Below are 26,511 nucleotides of genomic sequence, written 5' to 3'. Positions count from 1 at the left end.
TAACTGAAGGAGACCTGGTTGGTTTTGTGTGTCTGAGGCACAGTCATAGACTGAAAAGAGGCTTCACTGTGATCTTTAGAAAGCAAACTATGTATAAAATATCTGTTCTAATTTAGTGTTGACCTCTCACCTCCTATTTTATTCCATATTTTATCTTCTTAAGCAGAAAAATTACATATAGACAATACTTTCAGCAGATTAAATGTCTCTCTCATTTCTCTAAGACATATCAGCCAGGTGAGTGTACTGACCAGTTCAGGTTCTTGGTATTAGATTGGTATTTAAATCGAAAATTGTACCCAAAACCTTAGGAATGTTTTTGTGCTTGATACTGAAGGAAATAGGCACACTGCCTTGTGGCTGTATTGCCTAACAGAAGGTAGCAATACGTAATTCTCTGCCTAGTCCAAGGTGGAGAAATATTTGATATCAGGAAATCCATAGGGACTGGAACAACCTACACTGAGTCACATCTTCCCTTTGGAACTCTGGCTATGTTGAGCTGAGTAAAGCCAGAGGTTAATGGGCTCAGATGAGTCATGGTAGTGGCACTGAGCACGGTTTAGTACATTAACAGTTAATGAGTCTTCAGAGAGTTCCCCTCATTGGCATTTTCTTTCTCCTTTCACTCTTCATTCCTAGTGTCTGTAGTGAACAGCAGCAGGGTGAGGGGTCAGGAAGGAATCCCTTAGTGGCTATTAGAAAGCAATGTGGTAAATGGGTTGTGATTTCAGAGGAAGGAGAAGACTTGGGTCAAGAATTGATTAAGGGCCTGTAGGGACAGGACAACGGCTTTAACCTGACAGAGGGAGATTGAGGTGACATCTTGGGAAGAAGTTATTATCTGAGCATGGTGTCCATTTTCTTAGTGCAAAATAGGTTGTCCTGAGTCTGTTACAAAGAACGATTGACAGCCTGGTATGGGCTGGTGAGCTTGATAATACCCAGTCAAGTTTGTTCATGTAATTTCCAGACACTCGTTTTTTGCATTGCAGAAGTAAATTTTATTAGAAGCCATGTTGCCAGCAGAATTGAAGCTCTTAAACTAAGAAGCAAAGGCAAGTTGAGCGAGGCAAGAGGTGCAGAATGGCAGGAGGTGATGAGGCAGAGGCAGGGGTGCGCCATCCAAAGAGCTGCATTTGCATCAGCCATGCTGCAGAAGCACTTGGTGCAGGCTCTCATGGTCCATGTCCAGTGTGTCTGGTTGGAGGATGCCAGCGCTGGTGCTCTTGCTCTAGCACACTCTTGCCTGTCCTGTGTAAAGTCAGAGCAAATCATGGCCTTAGGGGAGATCAGATCTTTCCTGCTGAACTTAATCCTTTCACCTAACATGCTGTTTTAGCAAGAGAAGCTCAGTGACTTGAAGCCCAGCACTACCCTTGGAACTTTCTCAGATCTGTATTTCTTTTTTCATTACAATGAGAAAAAAAGCAAACCCCATCCTGCAAAGCTTCTAATCTGTAGTTTGTATTCATTTAGGTAGTGGGAAGGGCAAGACTTACTGTATTTGAACCCCTGATTCCTCTGTGACACAGCCAGTGAGGTTCTCTTACTCTCAGGTCTTACCCAGCCCAAATACAAACCTTTTTCCTGACAAAACCCATTGTAGTCATTGGGGCAGATGTGACCCACTAACAACCATATCTTTACAAAGTGTTGTCTTACCTGACATGTCACCACACTGGGAATGAGAGTAGGAAGTAGAAGAATATGAATGTGAGGATTTTCCACCTCCTTGGAAAGCTGCTTGAGAGGCACTGTAAAAGGAGAGAAATTAATTCACCAAAAAAAAGCCCTTAAGCTTTGGAAATTCAGTCAAAAAAAGTGTTGATGTAGTTCCATGGACAAGAATTCTCTATTAGCAATTAAGTAAACAAAGATTTCTTCTATTCTCTTGTTATAATATAGAATACATACACAATGTCCTGCTGTCCCTCCTGCAGCAGAGCCCGGTACTGAGCAATCTCCTGCTCCAGGCGGGTCTTGATGCCCAGGAGCATCTTGTACTCCTGGTTCTGACTCTCCATCTCACAGCGGATGCTGGCCAGCTCCTCCTCTACCGAGTTGATCTGCCCTTGGATCTGTTGCAGCAGGCAGCCGTAGCGAGATTCGGTTTCTGCCAAGGAGTTCTCCAGGGAGCCTTTCTGGAAGTGGGAATGCAGGAGTTGAGGACCGGAGCTGTGCCCCAGCCCGCTGGGAGGAGGGAAGGGCCCTCAGGCATCGTGCCCCACGTACCGTGCTGAGCTGCGCCTGCAGCTCGATCTCCAGGTTCTGCATTTCGCGCCGGAGCTCAGTGAGCTGGTGGCTGCTTGTCTGGATGTCCTGGCTGCTGGAAGTGACCTGGCGGTTGACTTCCTCGATCTGCAGGAGACAAAGCCCAAGCACAGTTTCTGGGTGAGAAAGTCCCTTCAGGGGGCAGGTTGGCTGACTGAGAGGCTGGAGAGCCAGGGAGCCTGTCAGCCTGTCCTCATGGATTCAGCCGAGTCCTTGCTCCATAGATCCTGACGTTCCACCCACCTTTGCCCTAGTCATTGCTACCGACATCAGAGCTATGTCCATGCTCCATCATGGGAGCAGAGTCATTGCTGCATACCTTGACTTCATACCACTGCTCCACCTCTCTGCGGTTCTTGTCAATGATCTGCTCGTATTCGTTCCTCAGGTCATTCAGTATCTTGGTCAGGTCTTGTCCAGGGGCAGCATTGACCTCCACACTCACATCGCCTCCAGTCTGAGACTGCAGCTGCCTCATCTCCTGCAGAGTGTGTGAAGAGAGAAGCAAAGAGGGCAGGTCATTGCTTGTGTTGGGGTCTGTGGTGAGAGCAGTGTGAAGGCACAAAGGAATGACAATCACATGAGATTAGGCTGAATTGCCTTTGGGAACCCTGAAGAATAACAGGACTGTGTCTTGGACATGCTATTCATCACTGAATCATACCTCCTCATGGTTTCTCTTAAGAGCAATCAGCTCATCCTTCAGGGACTCGAGCTCGGATTCCAGGGAAGATCTAACCAGAGTCAGGTCATCCAGGAGGTTTCTCAAGCCATTAATGTCAGCCTCCACAGTCTGACGGATGACCAACTCATTCTCATACCTTTACCACAGACAAGAGAGACAGAGAAAAGGAGAAATGAGATTATGACTGTCAGTGCCATACATCTTTCCAGGATCAGTATCCCAATAAAACATGAGGACTCAGTAACACCACTTAGGGAAGTGCTGCCTTGTCTCCTGAGGTTATGAGCAGGATTTGAAAGACATGCAAGGTTCTGGAGAGGTACTCACTTCATCCGAAAGTCATCAGCCGTCATCTTGCTGTTATCGATGTCCAGAAGCATTCTGTTATTTTCCACTGTCGCAGCAATGATCTGCAAAAGGGGAAGATGGAGAGAAGTCTTTCTGCATTCCAGGCATCCAGACGAAGAAAGAAGACCCAAAGGTTTGGTAGGGTGTTGTTGAGGGCCTGGGAATTGTTTCCTGCAGTAATGCAGAGGCCATGTGAGAGGGAAACACCTCAGATTTATTTTTCAAGGACACTGGGGCTATCACAGACCATCCTCCTGAATCCCTACTCTTTGCTTCTCTTTCTCAAGTTAGAGAAATGTCCCAAGGAATGTATTGAAGCCTTTTGCTGCAGTGTGCTTCTTCATGGTATGTTTAACCTATTTTCCTGGTACTGGTGTAACCTCACTGTAGAGACAGCCTCAGTTCTTCCATCTAATAGACATAGGAATGTGCAGAGACAAAGGGAGTTCAGATCCTGCAGTCCAGGTGCTTTGGCTTTGTGCTCCATCCAGCTGAGCTGGGTGGGAGCAGGTGGAAGAACTGGAAACCGCACACGTCTGGTTTGGAGCCACCTCTGCAATGTGGGGTTTCAGTTCTGTGTGCCAGCAGGTCTGGGCCTGGTGGAGCACTTGGTGCCTTGGGCTGACTTTAGAGCGCATCCCCTTTGCTCGTGTGGGGATTTACTGGCCCAAGAGGTGGGAGGCACAGCTCAGCAGCTCCCTGCCTGAAGCAGCACCAGGAAGGCCACCCAATAGCTCCCTTACAGCCCTTTGGAGCTATTGCCAGAGGGCAGGATGAGGGTCTTACAATGGAGTAGAGCATGTGGGAGATGGAGCCCAATTAGTCAGGGCTGTCCTACCTGGTTCTGGAGTTGTTCAATGGTCTGGTAGTAGGAGCTGTAGTCCTTCGAAATGCTGGGAGCTTGTTTCCTGTACCACTCCCGGATGTGGTGCTCCAGCTGAGCATTTTCTTCCTCCAGCCTTCGCACCTTGTCCAGGTAGGCAGCGAGGCGGTCGTTGAGGTTCTGCATGGTGATCTTCTCATTGCCGTTGAGCAGGAGGTCCCCCCCGGCACCAAAGCCTCCTGCAAAGCCGCCACCAAAGCCCCCTCCTATGCAACCCCCAAAGCCCCCCGTGAGGCTGCCTGCGCTCATGCCCCCGCCATAGACAGTGCCACACGCTCCCCCCCCATAGCTGCCCCCGCCGACGACGGAGGAGGCGTAGCGCCTGCAGGAGACGGAGGAGCTGCGGCCGCTCCCGCCACCGCAGGCACCGCCACCGCCGCCACTGCGGTACGAGGTGCTGGATGTTCTCTTGATGCTGCAGCTCATGGTGGAAGGAATCAGAGATCCAGCCCCAAATGCAAAGCCCTCTGCAAGCTTGATGGAGACACTCCGAGTGCAGGCTGTGTCCTTGCTGAGGGCATTTATAGCCTGCTGGGTGGGTGTCAGCTGAAGGCAGCCCAGCTTCCCAGGAGGTTTGCCAGCCCCAGTGCTCATGCCAAAAGTGATGTGCTAATGAAATTTTGTCTGAGGTAAGGCAAACGCATTACCCTTCTGTTCAAGTATGTCTGTTGATTCACACAAAGCGTACACTATAATTCATGTGGGTGGCTCTTGGATATTTTGTTGGATAATATAATATCTCACAGCTTCTATTAATCTGGCAATATATCGCCAGTAACTGGAGTTAATGACGGCTCCACCTTGGTCTGTCTCCTGCAGTCTTCTGGGTGGTGAAATTCCGTGTTTCAGCCCTTGTCTTCCTCCTGTGATCACAGACAATGATTTGTACAACCAGCAGCCCAAGAGACTCTACACTCCTTCATTTATTCACCACTTATACTGGCTATTTGGAAATCTACTGTGATTTACTGAGATAAATTATTAGCTTTAAAAAGTGCATTCCATGTCTGTTATAGAATAGAACTTCACACTGAACATTTTACTCTCTTGTCACCTTTGATATTTTGGAAGGTCCTGCTGGTATCTGGTAGAGGAGGGTAATTGCAGTCCCTTTGTTGTTGAAGAAAACTGGGTGACAGCCACAAAATTAGTACTTAGCAAGGGAAAATGTATTTGACCTTTTCCTATCAAACAGCTATTTATTTTATTTTAGCAGTTTTAAACGGACCCAGAGGAAATTTACGGCAGAAATCTTTGAAATTTCCTGTTCTCACAATATATTAAAAATAAGCATTTCTCGGAATATGTCCTTGCATTATAGAATGCAGTAAAAAATGAGTTTGATTCAAAGATAGAGTGACAAACATTAGATCTGGGAAAATATAATCATTATCTGAGTTGTCCCAGTGACTTGTTCCGTCACTGTACCGTGAGAGAGTGTCTTGCAACACACAAGAGGAAGAAGCAGTTGTGTATTTTTTCCACTGCCTGTGCAGTGTGGGATGGTCACTGAGCCACCTTTTCCATCCTTACCAAAGAAGCTCCTATGGAACTGAGAAAAGGCTCAACAGAAATGAACTCGGGTTTCCAGCTGTGAGTGAAGCACTGGCACTGTAACTCCTGCAGAAGAGCCGCTGGCTGGTACAAAGGAAGCACAAGGAGGAATCTGCTGTAAATGACCACCTCAAAATCCGCTTATCCACGGAAAGGAAGGATGAATTCAATGTAGAAGTACTTTAGGAAGAGATTCCATATTACAGGAGAAGAAATAAACTCATTAAAATTATCAAAGAAGAGCGAGAAGGAACTGAGTCACTTCACATCTGAAGGGATGCACCAGAGGAGGGAGCAGGATGGTCTAAATCTGAAGACAGCAGAGCCTGGATGTGCCGCTCTGGGATGACCCTGGCAGACACCCCGAACCACTCGATTGCTCCCTTTCTCAGCTGGACAGGGGACAGAAATACAACAAAAGGCTTGTGGGTTGAGATAAGGACAGGGAGGGATCACTCACCAGTTACTGTCATGGGCAAAGCAGGCTTCACTCACCAAGGGGGTGCTGGGGAATCTCTGCTCTGGTGCCTGGAGCACTTCTTTCCCTCCTCCTTCACTGACCTTGGGCTCTGCAGGGCTTGCACAGTTTTTCCCTTTCTTAAATACCTTATCCCAGAGGTGCTACCACCATCACTGATGGGCTCAGCCTTGGCTAGCAGTGGCTCTGTCTTGGAGCCTGCTGTATTGGCTCTGTTGAACATGGGGGAAACTTCTGGAAACTTCTCACATAAGTGACCCCTATAGCCCCCCACTTGCAAACCCTTGATTGGCAAACGCAGTGCAGTGCCCTGTGGATGTAAAAAGAGCTGGGGCTGAAGTCCTGAACAGGAGCACCTCTAGGTTGTGCTTTGCTCTTGGCATGTACTTGCTGCCACTCAGCTTCTCCAGCACCCACTGGATCAGGCACCAAGGAACTGCTTACAGACAAGGTTCCTTCTCCCACCAGTCCTCTGATACATGCTTTTAATTCCCATACCAGTGACTTCCTCCTGAAAACCCTTCATTCCCGCTAAATGGGTCTCTCCCTAGTTGCTGTCTATATTCTGCCCCTTTCTGGACTTCACCATATGGTCTGTAGCACTTGGTGCCTGTAGGGCAGCAGGGTATTTACAAGACAGGAAAACAAATCCTTTTTACAGGTTAAAGTGTAGACTGACATCTGTAGAGGTAGTTGTAGTGTACAAGGTGCATGAGGTAACAACATAGTACCCTCTAGAGGGCTCCAGCACGGCACAGGTGGGTACTTTAACATCTCATTTACTGTGAACACGCTCCGTCTCCAGATGATGGATCCAAGGATCCAAACGTCCAAGGATCTAAACCGAAGAACTGGAAATTACCACCAGTGGAATCTCATTCTTCCTATTGTGTGTCACTAGAAGTATTTGTCACTGTTTAACATTTATGTTAATTTGCTTCATAGCACAGATCGTCCTATATCTGAAGTAAATAGCTGTGGTACTTTCCCACATAATTCATTTGCACAGGTAGGAAGCACATATTGCTGTTAGCATTAGTGTTTTATGGAGGAGAATTTTGTAAAGATCCTGTAAATTGTATTTCCTTCAATTTTTTTTCTTTTGTCTGTTCAAAACCAGACCTGTAGTTTGTGCATTTGCAGTTTAAACCTGTGTCAGGTAAATTGAAACACTCATTTTACAGTTGTCATTTGTAACCATTGCTGTTTCCTTGTGTCAGGCCTGGATGGGCACTGGTTTGATGTTAGCACTCTTCTAGTGCTGTGCTAAATTCTGGAGCCTGGGGCTCAACTGTCACTGAGCTTAGAGCTCAGCTCCACAAGAGTATCTGGCATGTAACTGAAAGACAAAGGCACAGCTCAGGATGCTCCAAGAAGATTAGGATCTGCCCTAAATGCCTAGAAATTGTGCTTTAACTCTAAATTTCATTAGCAATTATTGTAATGTATCACCAGCTTTTCTACCTGGAGGCATGTATTGCTGTGGCTTTGTCTTCTCTCTTTAAGTGCTTACAACCACAGATGGAAGAAAACCTGCACACAGGATTTGGTTGCATCAGGCAGAAATGAAGTTTTATTAGCGACATTTTCTTCATACAGAGCAAGCCAAGTAACAACCAGGTTGAAGGTGCAAAGTGAGTAGCTCAGGAGACAGTGATGGAAGCCACCAAAGTTCTGTGCTGAAGCAGCGCACAGAGTGTGGAGCAGGAGGCTGAGCAGCCCTTCTGGGTAGCTCTGATGGGCCTTTTTGGATAGGTGGCATCAGCAAGGCTGAGGGACTGCGAAGAGCATCTCTGTTTCTTCAGGAGCAAGGGGATTGTAGAGGATTTGAACCGATTTTGGTTTGAAAGGTGTTGCACTGTAGGGTCCTCAAGGTGTGTTCTTAGTCAAAAGATTTTCTTCCATAGCCTGTTTGGAAACAAAGCAATTATTAACCTCTGCAGTGCTGGTACTGACTCTGAGGCACCAGTATCTACCAGACAGAAAAGAAGCTTGGTGGTGTGATGGGTGACCATAAGCATTCTGAAAGCATAAAGGAAAACCTCAGTGTGGTACGATAGCTGGTGTCACCCACAAAACTGAATAGTAATTGAATGTGGGTTTCTTAAATGGAGTTGTTCCCTTGCACGCAAGTAGGAAAGAACTGTTAATAGAAGTAAATTTAACACTTCCCAGAAATGCCAGTTTATCCTCGGCACTGTTCACCTCCGGAACAGTCTGTTGGTAGAGTGCATGGATCAGTAGGAGAGGACTGAGAGAACAGTGTGAAGGTACAACAGCTCTCACCTTGGCTTTCACCGCCACTCCTGCAGGACTGAGACTGGGAAGATGAAGAGTAGGAGTGGGAACTGCTGACACCTCCAGAGATCCTTCCTCCTCCTCCTCCTCCTCCTCCGATGCTACTGCATCCACCTCCGCTTCCCCCTCCTATTCCTCCACTTCCTCCTCCTGATCCTCCTCCGATTCCGCCGCCAGAGGAGATGCCACCACCTCCATATCCACCACTCACGCTACCACCTCCTCCATATCCACCACTAATGCTACCACCTCCTCCTCTTCCTCCTCCTCCAGAAGAATAGCCACCACCTCCTATTCTACCACCTCCTATTCCTCCTCCTATTCCTCCTGCTGGGATTCTGCAGAGAGAAAGAAAGGAGAAAAAGAGTTAATCATCAGATGCATTGTCTCTGTGACTGATCCACCAACCCGGGGTTCACACAATGCTGTGCTCTTTTCCAGTTTACATACACAAGGTCCTGCTGCCCCTCCTCCAGCAGAGCCCGGTACTGAGCAATCTCCTGCTCCAGGCGGGTCTTGATGCCCAGGAGCATCTTGTACTCTTCATTCTGACTCTCCATCTCACAGCGGATGCTGGCCAGCTCCTCCTCCAAGGGGCCGATCATCCCCTGGATCTGCTGCAGCTGCATGTTGTAACGACGTTCCGTGTCTTCCAGGTTGGACTGCAAAGAGTCCACCTGCAAAGGGAAAACACAAGATGGTGTTTATGGGGATGTAGCACGTTTAACTCCCTTTTGTGGAAAATTGGAGATCTTCACAAACCAAACAAAAAGCCTGTCTTTGAAGATAAGTGATCTGGGTTCCCATTCTGTAAAGGTGGAGTGCTAAGTGTAACCACTCTTTCATTCTGGTGACGCATGCAGCCTGTGTCACCAGTAAAACAGAATCAGATGTCTTCACTTACCATGCTGATCTGCGACTGCAGCTCAATTTCCAGGCTCTGATATTCACGTCTCAGCTCAGAGATCTGTTGGTTGCTTGATTGTATCTCCTGGCCACTTGAGTGGACTTGTTGGTTAACTTCTTCCATCTGAAAAATTCACATACATAATTGAGGCTGGCTTGATAATAAGAAAACATTGGGGAAGGTATCATGAAACCCTGAGAAAGCAACTAATAAGAATAAAGAGAGGTGCAACACAGACTGATGGTGTGTGTTTCTCACATGCCACTCTGCTAACTCTCTCTTTGTAATTCACACAGACATTCCCCATGCTGTACCCCATACTCCAGAACTGGCCTGTTCCAGTAAACTACGTAAAGTCATTTCAAGTTAATGTCCTTTAAATAATAGGTGATAAATTGTCTTTCCTCTGCTGGATAGAAATAGGTTCAGTTCTTTGTAAAAGATTTAGTAACCAACCCCCTGTGCTTTACCTTAATTTCATACCAGCTTTCCACTTCTCTCCGGTTGTTCTCAATGAGTCGTTCATATTCACTACGCATTTCATTCAGTTTTTCCATCAAATTAATGCCAGGAGTAGCATTGACTTCCACATTGACATCCCCACCAGACTGTGTCTGCAGACCCTTTATTTCCTGGGAAAAAGAAAACACAAAAGGTGAAGAGAAGGAGAAATGTCGTGGCTTCAAGTAAAGGAAAAGGGACACAAATCCTCGCACAGCCATGGTGCTTCTGCAAAGGGGCCTCATCAGGAAAGGAAACAATTCTGCCATTCCTGAGGCAAACTTTGCAGTGCACAGCAGCCAGGCACCATGTACACATTGACCTGGACATGCACAAGGAATTCTGTGCAGCGTGCTTTTTGTGAAAATCCTTCTATGTATTTTTCTTCTCAATGGGAAATATCCCTGCAGGTAGTATCAATATTTCCTTTGACTCCTCCATATATTCCATCCAATTTTCCTTCCATGACTTCAGCAACACAACTGTACTTTGCACTGGAGCTGTTCATTTCCCTGGCCTCATTCTGCCCATGATGACCCACGTGTCTTATTACAGTGGGCAGCTGTGAGTGCTGCACACTCCTGAGAATCAAAGCCAGGTTGTGTCTACTTGAATGGTCAAAGCCAGCAGCCAAAATCTGGTTACTGCTGGTGGAAGAAACCCACAGGAAATCCTCTCAGTGTTTTGTTGTTTTAAAGGGTGGAGGAACTTACCTCTTCATGGTTCCTCTTGAGATAGATGAGTTCCTCTTTCAGGGATTCAAACTGTGTCTCCAAGTCAGACCTGGCTAGAGTCAGCTGATCCAGAAGTGGGCGTAAGCCATTAATATCACTTGCCACACTCTGGTGGAGAGTATATTCCGTTTCATACCTGAACAACAGACAAGAGAGACAGTAAAAGTGCTGCCAGACCTCTTTGGTTGTGGATTGATTATGAAGAATTCCCATCAGTACATCCTTGGTCTTTGATCCCTTGCTCAATTCTTAAAAGAAAGGTCCTTATTCTCTTTCCATCTCTAATACATCTGTTTGCTTTCAGTAGAATTTCTGTCAATGAGATCTATATGATGAGGATTATACTTATAAATCTGCATGCAAGGATGGAGAAACTTAGAATGCAGTCCTGGAAATGGCACCCTCAGTCTCTTGTCTGGAGAAAAATACTAATGAAAAGCTAAACAAGTCATTCTCAGCATGCTTTCCCCAGCAATTCTCTGTTCTGTCCCTGGAGCCAAGGGGCTGTAGCATCTACAAAGACAATATGAAAGTGGGAGGGTAAAGGGAAGGAAAGGCTCACTTCAGTCTGAAGTCATCCACAGTCATTCTGGTGTTGTCGATGTCAAGGAGGATCTTGTTAAGGTCCACATTTGCACCAACAATCTGAAAGGGAGAGGGCAGATGGATTCAGTCAGTTGTCTTTTCAGTCTGACACACAGATAGAGGGAAGAAATTCCTGTGTAGAAATACAGCTCAGAATATTTTTATGGCAGTGTCAAGCCTGACTAATGCTGCAGGAGCCATGTATAGAGAGTTTATTGCTCCCAGTTAAAAGAAAGTGCCTTTGATGTCAATTTTGGTTTACAAATATCCATTTAAAATACCTTTTTGGAAAGGATAGTTAAATAAATCCTCTGTATTAAACAGAACAGTGGGAAAACAGAATTACCATTGCATTTGGCAACAACCATGTCATCTAGGATATATGGGACTCTTAGATGGCTGAGGGCTAGAGTTAGACTAATGCACATAAAATTGTAGAATCATAGAATCACAGAATGGTTTGGGTTGGAAGAGACCTTAAACAATAGCATTGAGGAGAGCACTGGACAGGCCCTATGATGGGCGCTGCCCTATGATGGGTGCTCGAGTAAAGATCTGCTGTTTCACCAAACCATGCTACCTGCACCAGATACAAGTGTGCCAGGATACATATGTCACCATGATAGAGAAAAACTGGGAGCCAGGTTTGTCACCACCCCAACCTGCTTCCCACTGGCACAAAGGAGGGAACATACTGCCCCAAACAGGGGAATTGTGCTGCAGGAGGCAAGTGCTGTTCTAATGAGAATCTGCTCAAAGTTAGTCACATTCCATCCTACCTGGTTCTGCAGTTCTTCAATCGTTCTGTAGTATTGGCTGTAGTCCCTGGCACTAGTGGGACCTTGATTCTTGTACCACTCCCTGATCAGTTGTTCAAGTTGAGAGTTTTCTTCCTCTAAGCGTCGCACTTTATCCATATAAGAAGCCAGGCGATCATTGAGGTTCTGCATGGTCAGCTTCTCATTCGTGGACAGCAAGCCACCATCTTCACCAAACCCCATTCCACCAAAACTACCTCCTCCATAGCCACCACCTCCAAAGCTGCCACCACCAAAACCACCACTACCCCCAAAGCCACTAAATCCACCTCCACTATATCCACCACCTCCAAAGCTACCTCCACAGAGGCCAGCTCCATAACCACCTCCCATTCCCCCAAAACTACCCCCACCTGATCCAAATCCTCCTCCCATGCTTCCACAGCTCATTCCTCCTCCATAACTACCACCACTTATTCTCCCACCATAGCTACTGCGGCTAATCCTTCCACAACTGCCACTGCTGAAGCCCCCTCCGTAGCTGCTCCTGGAAACTCCTCCACCAAAGCTTCTCCCAGAAAAGCCTCCACCTCCTCCAGAAGAGGTGTATTTTCTAGAGGACACTGAGGAGTAGCCACCAGACCTCCGCACTCCACTGCTGCTACCCCCTCCACCACCTCCACCACTATAACCTCCACCACCACCACCACCTCCACTGCTAATTCTACTGGTACTAGTCGAGGACTTAGTGCCACAGCTCATAGTGCCAGCAGGTGAGTCTGACCGCAATCCCAAGTGGAGGTGCACAGCCTGATAAGAGTCAGGACTGTAGATTTTCATCCTCAGCTCTCTCTATTTATATTTTTGACAGTGGGTGTCACCATCAGGGTGTTTCCTTCTCCCAGGGCATTTACCAACCTTGTTGTTTGTGCCAAGAATAATTTGCTGAACACTATTTTTGTGCTGATATCTCACGCAATCTGGCCCATTGCTGGGTTCAGGGTGTTTGGTTAGGACCGAACATCTCACTTCTCTCGGGTGACATTCTCATGGCATGGTCTCCAGAATGGGTTGCCTGTTGCCTCGAGCAGCCTGGATCTGCTTTAGGATGGAAAAGCCACTTTACACAGGATCCTGCTGAAGCTAATGGGAGACAATGTGTACTTCATGGACCTATACAGAAAGAGAGTTTGTTCTCAGTTCTCCCGTAAATGAAAGATGAAGCTCAAATCTCTCGTGTTAGACTGTGCATTATTTGTTCCATTATTAATCTACTTTCATTGCTGAGGTTTTTGCAGCTCCTATTGTCCTGTTGTTCTCTTTTGCTCTTTCATATTTTGTGCATTTAAGATCTACTCTGCTTATCTTCTTTTTCTCACTATCCATGATAGAGTAAGAGCTTTCGTACTAGGAGGGTGTAACTTGTTTGTTTCGCTTCTCCAATCTGTGTGTGCCTGCCATCACTTAGCATATTTATTTACATGAGAAGCCTGTTTCAAGCAATGCAGTGGGATTCTTATTTAAAAATCAAAATCCTTCCTGTGTGAAGGAAGTGACAGGACAGCTCACTTGGCATTTCTAGGTCGATAGCCAAGTCCTAGAAATCAAAGAGAAAAAAAAAGGCTTTTCTTCATCAAAGAGCTGTGATCTAAACTAGTAAGAAGGCTAAGGATACTTGAATTGTATTATAATGACAATTAGAGCACAATTGGGAGCTGAATTAATGCAGACAATGACCTATAAACTCCTGTGTAGGAAGTCCTTTTATGGTGTAATATGAAACTGCTCATTTTCCCTGCTGTTATTATGTCATATATGACAAGTGATAGAGTAATTATATAGACTGTTCTTAATGCAGAGATCCTTGAGACTCTAAAATAGTCATCAGAGAGACAAGTTGAAAGGCTTTTTGTGGTAGTCAGTTGAAATCTCTTGAGACCACAAAAGAAATTCAACCATACTTCAGTCTTGCACTGATTCGCATTGTAGACTGGGAAGTGGTTTTTATCCTCATCTTTGTCCTGGGCATAAACTAAATATTCTGGTTCAAATGGTAGACTGAGCTGAGCTCTTAGGCAGAAGCTCTTCCCTGTGAGGGTGCTGAGGCGCTGGCCCAGGGTGCCCAGAGAAGCTGTGGCTGCCCCATCCCTGGCAGTGTTCAAGGCCAGGTTGGACACAGGGGCTTGGAGCAAGCTGCTCCAGTGGAAGGTGTCCCTGCCCGTGGCAGGGTTGGAGCTGGATGAGCTTTAGGGTCCCTTCCAACCCAAACCAGGCTGGGATTTGATGAAATGCAGAATCTTCTTTCCTCAGCACACACTTAGCTCTGTTCTTACACTGCAGGCTTGTATGGGAGATTTCAATCATATCTTTTAATACAGTAGAGAATTCATTCATGCAAACAGCCCCTTCCCACCAACTCATTGAAGACAATAGCAAACCCCTCAGCACCTGTGGGCTTGCTGTAGAGGGATCCAAACTGTTACAGTGTGCTTGGGCAGAAGTGTGCATGTTTCCAGTGACGGCTTTGCTCTTCTTCTCTGTTTCATTACTGATCCTCTGATGACTGTAAGGTATTTATGAAATTTAGCAATCTCCCCCTAAACCTCAGGGGCAGGGAACAAAGAAGCACCCACCTGAGGAGCTTGGCACTTCTCTGCTGCCCTTTTCTCAACATCTTCAAAAAGGCCAAGGCCACCCTGACTTGGAAGTTGACTGTGTTGCTGCAGGTTTTTATGTGCTGCTGTCAGTCTGCATGTGCAAGATTCTTTCAGAAACTAAATTTCTGCCTCTTAACCTCTGGTCTTTTTTGCATTAAATTCAGGATTATTTCACATTTTCTGGCTGAAACCATTGTCATGTCCTCTGCACTGTGCTTTTGCCAGCATTGCTTTATTATGCTTATGCAATCTCTTTCAAAAGCTCTCTGATTTTATCTTGCTGTTTGATATACTCAAGGGCTCAAAGGTGATGAAAGATTTCAAGTAGCTTGATGATGAGATAATTTCTCCTTGATTCACAGCTGGAGGATGGTAGTGTCACCTCAGCATGTAAACACAGTTTCAGTGAGCACACAGCATCAGTGAGGCCAGTGATACTCCTTAGTAGAGCTTCATAGACAAGCTCCAACAGTCTATGAGTAGTAGATAGTGTAGTTATATATATATATATGTATATATATAGATAGAGTAATTATATAGACTGCTCTTAATGCAGAGATCCTTGAGACTCTAAAATAGTCATCAGAGAGACAAGTTGAAAGGCTTTTTGTGGTAGTCAGTTGAAATCTCTTGAGACCACAAAAGAAATTCAACCATACTTCAGTCTTGCACTGATCCGCAGAGTAGACTGGGAAGTGGTTTTTATCCTCATCTTTGTCCTGGGCATAAACTAAATATTCTGGTTCAAATGGTAGACTGAGCTGTGCTCTTAGGCAGAAGCTCTTCCCTGTGAGGGTGCTGAGGCGCTGGCCCAGGGTGCCCAGAGAAGCTGTGGCTGCCCCATCCCTGGCAGTGTTCAAGGCCAGGTTGGACACAGGGGCTTGGAGCAAGCTGCTCCAGTGGAAGGTGTCCCTGCCCGTGGCAGGGGTTGGAGCTGGGTGAGCTTTAGGGTCCCTTCCAGTCCACACCAGTCTGGGACTCTATGAATCTGCATGTGGTACTTTGCGTTACTGCCAATGGTATGTTGTATCATGAAAGGCATCTGCTCTTCCCAAAGTGCCTGGGAGGATTGTACTTCTGGGCTCACCTCAGGGACACCCTGCATGGTCTCTGCTATGGGAAGAAGCTGGTTCTGGCTCCCTTTAGCTTCAGCCTGCTCTGAACAAGTCTGGAAGCAGCCTGAAGACCTTGGTAGTCAACAAGTGACATTTAGTGAATGTATATAATGTATATAATTCAAGAAACTCCACCGGGACATTCCTGTTGAGATGGGGGGCTCTGAAAGTTATGATAGAGCCTTCCTTCCCCCATCAGTGCAGTGGCAGACTTTACTGTACCGAATGTGCAGCCCATGAATATAGCCCATGTAGCACTGGCAACTGATAGGGCTGACAAAAGAGACATCAGCAGAATAGATGCATGGGCAATGTTGAAATGACATCTGTGCCTTCAAATGGACACTGAATTTCTCTGTGCCTGGAGCCGGCCACGCAGGAGTGTGTGTGCACATTTCTTTTTGCCTCCGGTTGTTCTGAAGGTCTTGTTTTAACACGTACCACAATTTTCTTCTCAGAGCACTAGCAGAACACCAGATAAGTATCCGAATTGCAACACTTTGTGCTCATAAAATTAAAGCTCATTATGTTGATTAGCACCTAACAAAGTGCATGCAAATGAGAGCACGGGGTGCTCCTCACTGCTGTTCTGTCATTGGGGTCCCACTTGCAGCACACACTTCTCACTACAAAATCTCTGTTTCTTACTCCTGCATTGCAATAGTTGGGGTTTCTAGCTGTTCCTCCACATGAGGTTTTCGCATCACTGTTGTTATCACAAGCTTGGTCTCCCAGGAGGCAAATGCTAGTGATATTGATAACCTAGATGCAGGTTTTGTATATACAACATGGAAAAAGACCCTTCCTTCCAGGGTATGGCAAGAAACCACCTGAATTCAGTCTTCTTTTTGTCCGTAATGAATGCCATGATTAAATAGGTCTCTTTTAAGTTTATTGGTGGCTTGTATTTATTTCATCACATACATGTAGCAAATAAACTTTCTTATGAAGTTTACTGGCATTATAGATGCAGACTCATTAAATGTAAGAGACAGGACAAGAACACCTTGGTACTGACGGTACAGATCTTAGGCAAGGAAGAATACAGCACAATCAAGGCTGAGTAGTAAAAGGAGTACTAGTGATGTTATTTTTAAGGTCCCTTCCAGCCGAAACCATTCTGTGATTCTATGATATTTTTGATCCTAATTGCTCAGAAATGTTTACTTCTTTCTGTGCCTGATTATAACATCAACGTGAGTATTTAAATCAGCAGCAGAGTTGCACAGTGTATTACAACAGATCGCATTGAATATTGGCGTGTCGGCTGCGGTACTGGCTGCTCCAGTACAGCACAGAACTGCTGTCGGGATTCTCCTTCCCACACTTCCAGCTCTGCCAGTTTCATTCTGCTTTGCTCTCACCAGGACTTGTTTCAGTGGAGTTTCTTCTGCAAGGTTAGATGCATAGATGATGATTATTAGATAACTGGCAGTAAAAATACTCAAGGTTGTAATGTTGGAAAGGACAGGAGCCAGAGGTACCAGTAGTCCTCAGAGCTGCTATGATGCTGCGGAGCAGCAAGCTCCAGCACAGGCTGCTCCTTTGAGTAAATTGTACCTAACCTCCTAAAGAGCTCACCAGGTGCTGCTCTAAGGCCAGAGGTCAGGTGATGGCCAGTAAAATCCCTATAACACCCAGGAAGCATCACCCAGCAACAACAGTTTTGACACTGAAATTTGAGAATGCAGCTGTTCCCTGTGAGGGTGCTGAGGCGCTGGCCCAGGGTGCCCAGAGAAGCTGTGGCTGCCCCATCCCTGGCAGTGTTCAAGGCCAGGTTGGACACAGGGGCTTGGAGCAAGCTGCTCCAGTGGAAGGGGTCCCTGCCGGTGGCAGGGTTTGGAGCTGGATGAGCTTTAAGGTCCCTTCCAGCCCAAACCAGGCTGGGATTCTGTGGTTCTATGAGATTAACTTGGCAGGCTCTTAGGGGAGATCTGAGAAGCAGGGCTCCTGTCTTGGGAGTATTCTTTAATTTGGGCTGTTAGTTTAGTATCTTCGGTAGACAGGCCTAAGAAAGAATTGTCACTGTCTGCCAGAGGTGTCAAACTGGCAGAGCCATCAGAGAAAGTAGGTTTAGGGGACAGCGAGAAAAAGAGACAAGTTGGATTTGATCCTGCAAGGGTTTTAAAAATGAAGTAGGTGATTTTGCAATAGGAGGGAGACTGGGGTATTCTTGCAGACATCATCAGCGCTGCCTCCTTGCGTGTCAGTCAGGGATATCAGTGCATGTTTGTGTGTGAAGCAGCTCTTAATGAAGATCAGACCCCACCAGAGACTGACCTGCTAGGTCAGAAGGAGATTTTCTGTTAGATTTTGTTTCTTTCCAAACACTGACAGGACTGGCTGGGAGCCTGGTGTAAGGTAATGCCGTGAATCACTGGCACAGATCTGCCTGGGACTCGGGTGCTCAGGATTCCCGTTCCCACGGTCTCCCACTCAGGCTGTGTTTCATAATGCTCTGCACTGGGTGATGCTTTCCTCAGAGTGAGAAAACAGAACTCGTGACTGTCAAACAGAGAGAGAAAACCTTGTAGCAGTGATACTGCTATCTGGAACCTTTGTGTTTAAGCAGATGAGTCGGGAAGTACAAGGGATAAAGTGTGTGTTAGTGAGCAGGTGTTGTGTGAGAAGCCCTCTGAGTTACTGCAGAGAATCATAGAATCCCAGATTGGTTTGGGTTGGAAGGAACCTTAAAGCTCCTCCAGCTCCAACCCCTGCCACGGGCAGGGACCCCTTCCACTAGAGCAGCTTGCTCCAAGCCCCTGTGTCCAACCTGGCCTTGAACACTGCCAGGGATGGGGCAGCCACAGCTTCTCTGGGCACCCTGTGCCAGCGCCTCAGCACCCTCACAGAGAAGAGCTTCTGCCTAAGATCAGTCTAAATAGTCCATTGCAGCAATGCAGCCCGTGGAAGTTCTGCTTAAGCACACCCCACCCTCGAATTACTCCCAGCAGGTGAGGCTTAATGTTTGGACTTGATTCAAAGAAAAATCTCTGCTAAAGGAAATCTCTCCCAGACATGGCTTTGTGCTTGCAGCAGACAGAAGCAAAGATTTATTAGCGTTTATTTTGAGGGGGTTGGGGTTTTATATTTTATTTGTTTTTTTTTCTGGTGTTTTCAGGGGAATAACAATCACAGTGGAGATTAACTCAGGTGCCAGTGATTAGGAACAGAAATTCAGAGGGAAGAAGCTGATGGGTCATCCAGAGCGTTCGGATGAGCCCCTGGAGTGAAGTGTTGAGTAACTCAAACAGGTGTTTGCTCTTGCTCTTTGCAGAGGCACGATCAGACACGCTCAGCACAGTCTTGCTTGGTCCAAAGGCCCACAGGTAAGGTCCTGAGGTGGAAGATGATGCTTTTGCCCATCATTCCTCAGATCTTCTGAGACTCCCTGTTGAAGGATTAAGGGAAGCAAGACTTTTTTGAAGAAGTGTTCTCTCATTCAGTGTTTTTAATCTTTATGTTACTAAGTAATTATAGACTGCACTTCTCACTGCTCTGGGCTTTTTCCCAGCACTCTGACAAGGTTAGAATGGGTCAGACTTAATATTTGTACAAGTGTATGTGTGCAGCTCCATTGTATTAAATACAGGGACCTGCTTCTGTCAAGTGTGCCGTTGTAAATGAGTCTTTAAATTTAGAGTGACTGTGGCAGTAGAAATCAAGCCCAGATGAACTTGGAATCTGTATTTATATGTGAGTGGATATTTACAACAAATGTTTATAAGTTGCAGGTGATGGCACATAATATATATTACTCTTGCTTGCCAAGCATTAGTGAATGCAGGACTGTTGCAAGTCAGATCGGATGTTTGATCAGATTAGCTTGCAAAGCCTATTCAGTTTTAAAAACTAGATCTCATCTACTCCAAATCTTACCAAAATAATCTTCCTTATTCCACAAAGGCCTTGGAAATCACTGCCCTTGTTTTCAGCATCAAGAGACTCTCTGTGGTATTCTTACTTTCTCTAATGGTGGCCTCAGGCCCTTTGGTCTACAGCCAGTACTGTCATGACCAACTCAGTCTGGGAGGGAAACAGCATGTGTGTGAGACAGACTCAACCAAGATTAATAGCCCTGTTGCTTCCTGGATAAGAAGGACTCAATGTAAGCCTCAAAGCAGGATCATTTTCCATCTTTTTAAATCTATAAATTCTCATTTGAAGCATTTCCAGGCATTGCCTGGGGAGCTGCTGGGACCTGGAGCCTTACCCCGTCTCATCGTTTTTATGGCTTCAGACACTTCCTCCATTGTTGCTCCTCTATCCAGTGTTTTATTCCCTTCCAGGCAGAGCTTCATGTTTTCAGCATCTTCTGGAACAACAGCCATGAAATCAGACATGGAGAAGACCTTCTGGTCACTCCTTATCTCTTGCTAAGTCAGGATTTTGCAGCTAATACCCCATAGATTTTAAATGCCTTGAGGGTTCTAACCCTGCTTTAACCATTTTCCCCCTTAATACCAGTTACATTTCTAACATGTGGCTTCATTCCCAAACTCCTGACTTCCCCGGTTCCCTGCATGCTTTGCATTGGATATTTTCGCTTTCCCTCTTCATTTCCTCTTTCTACATGTTCTCATACAACTCTTCATGACATTCGTGTCACTTCTGAAAATACTGCCCTGTTGATGGGTTACTGCATAGGAACAAATGTCAGAGTGGACTTTGGGGCAACTGGCAAAAAATAGCACAAATATCTCCTGATTTCGAAATCAGGACGGAAGCCGTCACATCCTTTCCTGCTATAGAGAAAAGGGAATGGGAGAGTGTACGCTTCTATCCTGATTTTTACCTTGGCTTTCGTAAGAGTTGCCAGACTGGGGCTGGGAAGATGAAGAGCGGGAGAGGCAGGATTTGCCTCCTCCTTCTCCTCCACCTGAGGTTTTACCACAGGCTCCAGCTCCTGCTCCTCCGCTCCCTCCTCCTCCACCTCCTGATGAGGAAGTTCTTCTGCAGGATCCTCCAGTTCTTCCTCCGCTGCTTCCTCCACTTGAGGACCAGCTGCTTCCTCCTCCACTGCTTCCTCTTCCAGAAGACCAGCTGGTTCCTCCATGACCTCCTCCTCCTCCTGAAGATCCACCACCAGCTCCTCCCTGTGAGGTGCTGTAAGGAGGAAAGGCCATGAATGTGTAGCATTTATAGCAATGTGACCGGTGTCTGGTGTCCTATCATCTGTATCAAAGCCACTTGCTGACTCCTTCTGAACTCCTCATATGACTGAGAAAGTGCTACTGTGTGAAGCATGTTCTAGAGAACTGCTTTGAAACTGTCTTGGTTAAAGACAAATTAACTGATTAAGGAAGAAGAAGAAAGATAATGGATGCCTTTAGAAGGCTTTCAAAATATATACCTTCAGTATGTAGTAGTTTTTTCTGTCTGACCTTTTGTTTTCATCTATAACTGTACTTCCTGACTGCACGGAGGCAAAGAAATGGCAAATTATAATAGTTTTTTGTGCAGTTCACAGTCATTATAGAATACTGCAGCTTTTTGCACTGCCAGCTAGGGTTTTGATTCCATCCAGATTCCTGTGATTACAGTAGATATGTTGATGATTGACCACTAGTTCCTAATATAAATATAGCTCCTTTCATCTTCACCTGTTTGCAAAGGTTAATCTGAAAGTACATACCTAATGCCATGCTGCCCCTCCTGCAGAAGAGCCCGGTACTGAGCAATCTCCTGCTCCAGGCGGGTCTTGATGCCCAGGAGCATCTTGTACTCTTCATTCTGACTCTCCATCTCACAGCGGATGCTGGCCAGCTCCTCCTCCAAGGGGCCAATCATCCCCTGGATCTGCTGCAGCTGCATGTTGTAACGACGTTCCGTGTCTTCCAGGTTGGACTGCAAAGAGTTCACCTGCAAAGGGAAACACAAGATGGTGTTTATGGGGATGTGGCACGTTATGGGAATGTGGCAGGATTAGATCATTCTTCTGCACTAAGCATCTTCATTAAATGGAGTGCTGGCTACATTCCAGCAGCTCACATGTTCTTTGTGGATCAGAGGATCAGAAGCAACCATTCCCTACCATGCTGATCTGTGACTGCAGCTCAATCTCCAGGCTCTGATATTCACGTCTCAGCTCAGAGATCTGTTGGTTGCTTGCCTCCACTTCCTGGCCACTTGAGTGGACTTGCTGACTCACTTCTTCCATCTGAAAAATTAATATATTGGAGTTTTTGAGTTTTACTTACAGTGGCAGCAGGGTCAGTTGTCATTTGCTTAACAGCTTGAAGCAGGGCCACTTGTAATAGGGGGGCTGTTAGAACTTGCTTGCGTGGCTCTGCCAGTGCAGTTCAAGGCCACTTGTGATGTCTTTTACTTTAACCAAAGGGATTCTGACATTATATCCTAACAGCAATGGATGTCATTGTTCAAAGTGTCATTCACCTAGAGGAAGTTCTTACCAAAGGTTGGCATGGGTTTTCTTTTGTGATGTGAACCTAATATTCAGAACCATTTACCTTGTTTTCATACCAGCTCTCAACCTCTTCACGGTTTCTCTGAATGATATTTTCATACTCCTGTCTCATGGCATTCAGCTTTTTCAGCAGGTCCTCCCCTGGAGCAGCATTCACCTCCACGTTCACATCACCGCTGGACTGTGTGTGCAGCGATTTCATCTCCTGCAGAGAAAGCAAATAAACAAAAGGGGGAAATTACTTTGCAAAAGAGTTTTGAAGTCAGTTAATTTGCTCTGACATAAGAACCCCTCCTGACCGTTTCAACACCACCTGTGTATGTGTTGAATCTCCTTGAAGAGGAGAACAGGGAAAACTATTTAGTGTGGAGGATGCTACCTGCAAAACCTCCCACATTTCTGATATTGTAAGTGTTCTTGTTCTCCTCTGCAGTTTGCACTTCGAGGAGCTGGCTCTCACCTCCTCATGGTTCTTCTTGAGGTCAATCATTTCCTCCTTCAGAGACTCAAATTGCATTTCCAGGTCAGACCTGTTCAGAGTCAGACTATCCAGCAAGGGCCGCAGGCTGTTGATGTCACCCTCCACGTTCTGCCGGAGCCCACGCTCGGTCTCGTACCTGCACCAGGGACAGCGTGAGGTCAGTGCCAGGGACAGCGTGAGGTCAGTGCCAGGGACAGCGTGAGGTCAGGGCCAGGGACAGCGTGAGGTCAGTGCCAGGGACAGCGTGAGGTCAGGGCCAGGGACAGCGTGAGGTCAGGGCCAGGGACAGTGTGAGGTCAGGGCCAGGGACAGTGCGAGGTCAGCCCTGTTCTCAGGTTCCCAGTCCCACTTTGGTGTCTACGCTCCATAGCACACAGCATCTCTCAACCAGCAGAATTATGAAACCAGCAGCCAGTACTTAAAGTTTCAGATTACTTCTAGCCTTTAAGATCAGAAAGTATTCTGTGGTCTTTTCCTTGTTTCCTTTTGCTGTAGACTCTGGGCAGGTTTCCTCTATCTGTTTCATCTGACTTTCAGTGAGAGAAAATCACGATTCTTATTCCTTCAAATAAAGCGTTTTTTAAGCTTTGACTCTACAGCCATAGGGAGTGTTCCCATTGCAGATCATTATAGGAATAATAAAGAGTTTTGAACCCTTACAAATAATATCAGTTGTTCTGCCATGGAACCAGGAGAAACTCTGGTCTCCATGCGTTGATGTTTGCTTATGGAATGGATGTGTGAAACTAAGTTGAGGCAAGTAGGAGAAAGGAAGTCAGTGCCTGGAAAAGAGGATTAGATATTTACTTTATCCTGAAGTCCTCTGCAGTCATCCTTGTGTTATCCAGGTCCAGAAGTACTTTGTTGGTCTCCACAGCCGCAATCACAAGCTAGAAGAGAAGACAACATGCTGAGGAAGAATGTTGCTGTGAATCTCTCAGGTTTGCACAAGGGACAGAAATATGGATGTGATCTTGTTATAATTCCTAGAAGTCTGAGAGGAACAGCATGTCGTACATGCAGAGGCCTGGAAAGGTCGTGTACAGTGCAAACCAAAATGGTACCTGTGTGAAAGCAGCATCAGAACTGTAACAACTGTTTTGGGAGTACAGGAGTCCTGTTGAGAGGCTTGTGTCACTGCCATAGCTCTGTCTCACCTTCCATGCCCAGGGCTGGCCACAGATGTTTTACTCCATCACAAAACATCCATCAATGCTTAAACTTTTCTGACAAAGAGCATCCTACCTGGTTTTGAAGGTCTTCAATCTCTCCATAATAGTGGCTGTAGTCCTTTGTGCCAGAAGGAGCTTGCTTTTGATACCACTCCCTGATCAACTGCTCAAGCTGAGCATTTTTCCTTTCCAGATTCCTGACAGTGTCCAGGTAAGAAGCCAGGCGTTCATTGAGGCTCTGCATGGTCAGCTTTTCGTTGTTGGAAAGAATTCCCCCGATCCCTCCAGGAAAGCCACCACTGCTAAAGCTGCCACCACTGAAACCAGCACCACCTCCACCAAAGCTTCCTCCACAGCCACCACCAAACCCACTCCCACCTGATCCAAAGCTCATGCCCCCTCCATAGCCACCACTGCTCATTCGCCCTCCATAATAACCACCACTGATTCCTCCTCCACAGCTTCTGCTGCTCATTCCTCCTCCGTAACTCCTGTGCCTGATCCTTCCATAGCTACCTCCACCAGCTCCCCCACCATAGCTGCTCCTGGAGCTTCCTCCAGCACAAATGCTACCAGAACTCCTGCCCCCACCGCTTGTCCTGGGAGTGACTCTTGTGGAGGAGGCACAGGAATACATGCTGCCCCCTCCACCCCCAGCACTGCTACTGCCGCCACCGCTGCTCCCGCGCAGGCAGCTTCTGGAGGTCTGTTTGGAGCTACAGCTCATGGTGGCAGCGGCAGGGACTCGTGTGAAATCTCAAAGCTGGTCTTACAGTTCTTCTGGAATCATAGCTCCAGATTCCACCCTGCCTGGTCCACATTTATACGCAAGGTAGTGGGTGTCACCCTCACAGGGAGTACCTTCTTCTCGTGCATTTGTAAGCCGTTGTTTTTCTGCCAAGGGTAATTTGCCAAAGGGAGATGTTTGAGGGTGTCAGGAAGCTTAACCCATGCTCAGAGTGCCCATGACCATTTGTTTGTTAAGACAAAACATGTAATTTCTATTGGGTGGCTCTGATTTAGGCAGATCTTTTCTATGATCTAGTCACTGATTTACAGTCATCTGAATTAACCTCATCCCACTCATCTCATCCTGTTCACATCTATTTCAGCACAAGCATGAACTGTCACAATGTGGGTCAGTGATGAGTGTGACTCTATTTCTCCTGCTCTTTCGCCTTTCAGAATGTTGTCAAGGAATCCTGGCTGGTTTTGTTATACTTAAGTGATATTTCACCAGGTTCTCGTTTCTGGGTATCTTATGCTGTATGCTCCTTATTTTCAGTCCTTCATTGGTTTATGCCTTTTGAATATCCCAGGATGCATTTTGTGGGTGCTGTGAACCACTCCGATGTCTTTGTCATGGTAACCATTGGCAAACACCACACACCCCATCAATCTATTCCAAACATCCATAATTATGATTTATAAATAACAAATTAATTATGAAGAGCTGTCTGATAACAACTGGAAAATAGCTCTGAGTAAGACTGCAAGGAAAGGACGTGTGACAGGATGTTTGTTGCAGGGAATGGATAGCTCTTTATGTGCTCGGAGCAAATGCAGTGCAGGATGGTTGGGAGACCCGGCAAGTGCCTGGCTCTGTGCTGGGCTCTCCTGCCATATCTGTGGATGGGAAAGGAAGCACTCCCACTCCTGAAGGGGTTTCAGAATTCCAGTTGGGATGTTTTCCTCACACAGTGCAAGTACAATCATGCCTGCTCGGAGGAGAAGGCTCCTGTTTGGGGGATTCAGTTCATGAGCTGTACCTCAGAATAGCATCTTCTTCACAGTTTTCTTTGCCAGTCATGAACACGGCATGACCAACAGTAGGAAATATTTCCTGTCTTGCATCTTCTTCCAAGACTGTGTCTTTTTCAAACACACAGCAGTGGGTAGTTCAGCGGAGCACCCATTTTAGAGCTCTTACAGGAGCCTGCACCTCAAACCCGAGTGCCCCCCACATCTGCCCTCCTTCCCCTTGGGGGCTCCAGCCACACGCTGTCTGTGAGGTCTGCCAGCTGCCGCCCTTTGTCAGTGACCTGTTGTGTGCTCTCCAGCTTCCTGTATTGATTCGGTGTGTTGTGGTGTTGGTTGTTGCTAGTTTAGACATTTGTTTGTTATGGCTTATAGCAAGTGTTTATGGAAACATCTTTTTCTAGTGCCCCTCCCAGCGCACTCTCGCCCACACTGAAGGACACACCTCAGGTTTCATCTTCCATTGCTGAAATGTCCACGGAAGCAAGGCCATTGCTGGGTTGTGGAAGTGTAAATGGTGGGGTCCATTAGTGGCCCACAAAACTTAGTGGGGTCCAAGGCATAATTTGAGCTTGTTCCAGTAAGAAATCCTTTTGAAGTGCACGAAATTCTCTTCTACACTAACAGCGATTGTGTTAGGAAACTACTGGGTTACGTTCCATTTAACGTGGCGGCTGGTGGCATTGTCCAGCCTCTGGACCACTGCCATCACCCCATGAGGTGATGGGTGCTCCCAATCCACCGAACATCTGAATGCACTTTCCTCTCCCTGCCCACCTCAGTGGGCCTGGGAAGAGGCACTGACATCGTCTGACCTCGCCAAGGACAGATCTCTGTCATGAATAAAGCTGAGGTTTATTGCTTTTTATGCACTGGGCATAACTAATGGAAGAGGC

General features: G+C 46.4%; 3 protein-coding genes across 3 annotated transcripts; all 3 read right to left on the bottom strand.

The window, feature by feature from the left end:
- Window positions 1-764: 764 nt before the first annotated feature.
- LOC308229435 (keratin, type I cytoskeletal 19-like) lies at window positions 765-4,616 on the bottom strand (the record flags this gene model as incomplete). Its single annotated transcript, XM_080633482.1, has 8 exons — window positions 765-772; window positions 1,666-1,757; window positions 1,918-2,144; window positions 2,236-2,361; window positions 2,594-2,755; window positions 2,939-3,095; window positions 3,287-3,369; window positions 4,146-4,616. The coding sequence occupies 8 exons, from the start codon at window positions 4,614-4,616 to the stop codon at window positions 765-767; spliced, it is 1,326 nt and encodes a 441-aa protein (XP_080489608.1).
- Window positions 4,617-8,104: 3,488 nt separating this feature from the next.
- LOC308229454 (uncharacterized protein) lies at window positions 8,105-12,767 on the bottom strand (the record flags this gene model as incomplete). Its single annotated transcript, XM_080633502.1, has 8 exons — window positions 8,105-8,130; window positions 8,509-8,858; window positions 8,971-9,197; window positions 9,425-9,550; window positions 9,898-10,059; window positions 10,642-10,798; window positions 11,225-11,307; window positions 12,027-12,767. 8 exons carry the CDS (start codon window positions 12,765-12,767, stop codon window positions 8,105-8,107), a joined length of 1,872 nt encoding a protein of 623 aa, XP_080489628.1.
- An 803-nt stretch (window positions 12,768-13,570) lies between these two features.
- LOC308229434 (keratin, type I cytoskeletal 19-like) lies at window positions 13,571-24,584 on the bottom strand (the record flags this gene model as incomplete). The annotated part of the gene is made up of 9 exons (XM_080633481.1): window positions 13,571-13,602; window positions 19,991-20,092; window positions 20,573-20,883; window positions 21,413-21,639; window positions 21,812-21,937; window positions 22,248-22,409; window positions 22,665-22,821; window positions 23,493-23,575; window positions 23,931-24,584. 9 exons carry the CDS (start codon window positions 24,582-24,584, stop codon window positions 13,571-13,573), a joined length of 1,854 nt encoding a protein of 617 aa, XP_080489607.1.
- Window positions 24,585-26,511: the final 1,927 nt, after the last annotated feature.

Source organism: Psittacula echo (assembly GCF_963264785.1).
Source record: "Psittacula echo genome assembly, chromosome: 23".
In the NCBI taxonomy this organism is placed as follows: domain Eukaryota; kingdom Metazoa; phylum Chordata; class Aves; order Psittaciformes; family Psittacidae; genus Psittacula; species Psittacula echo.
Note: the sequence above shows the minus strand (reverse complement) of the source record. Positions and strands in the feature narration are given on the sequence as shown.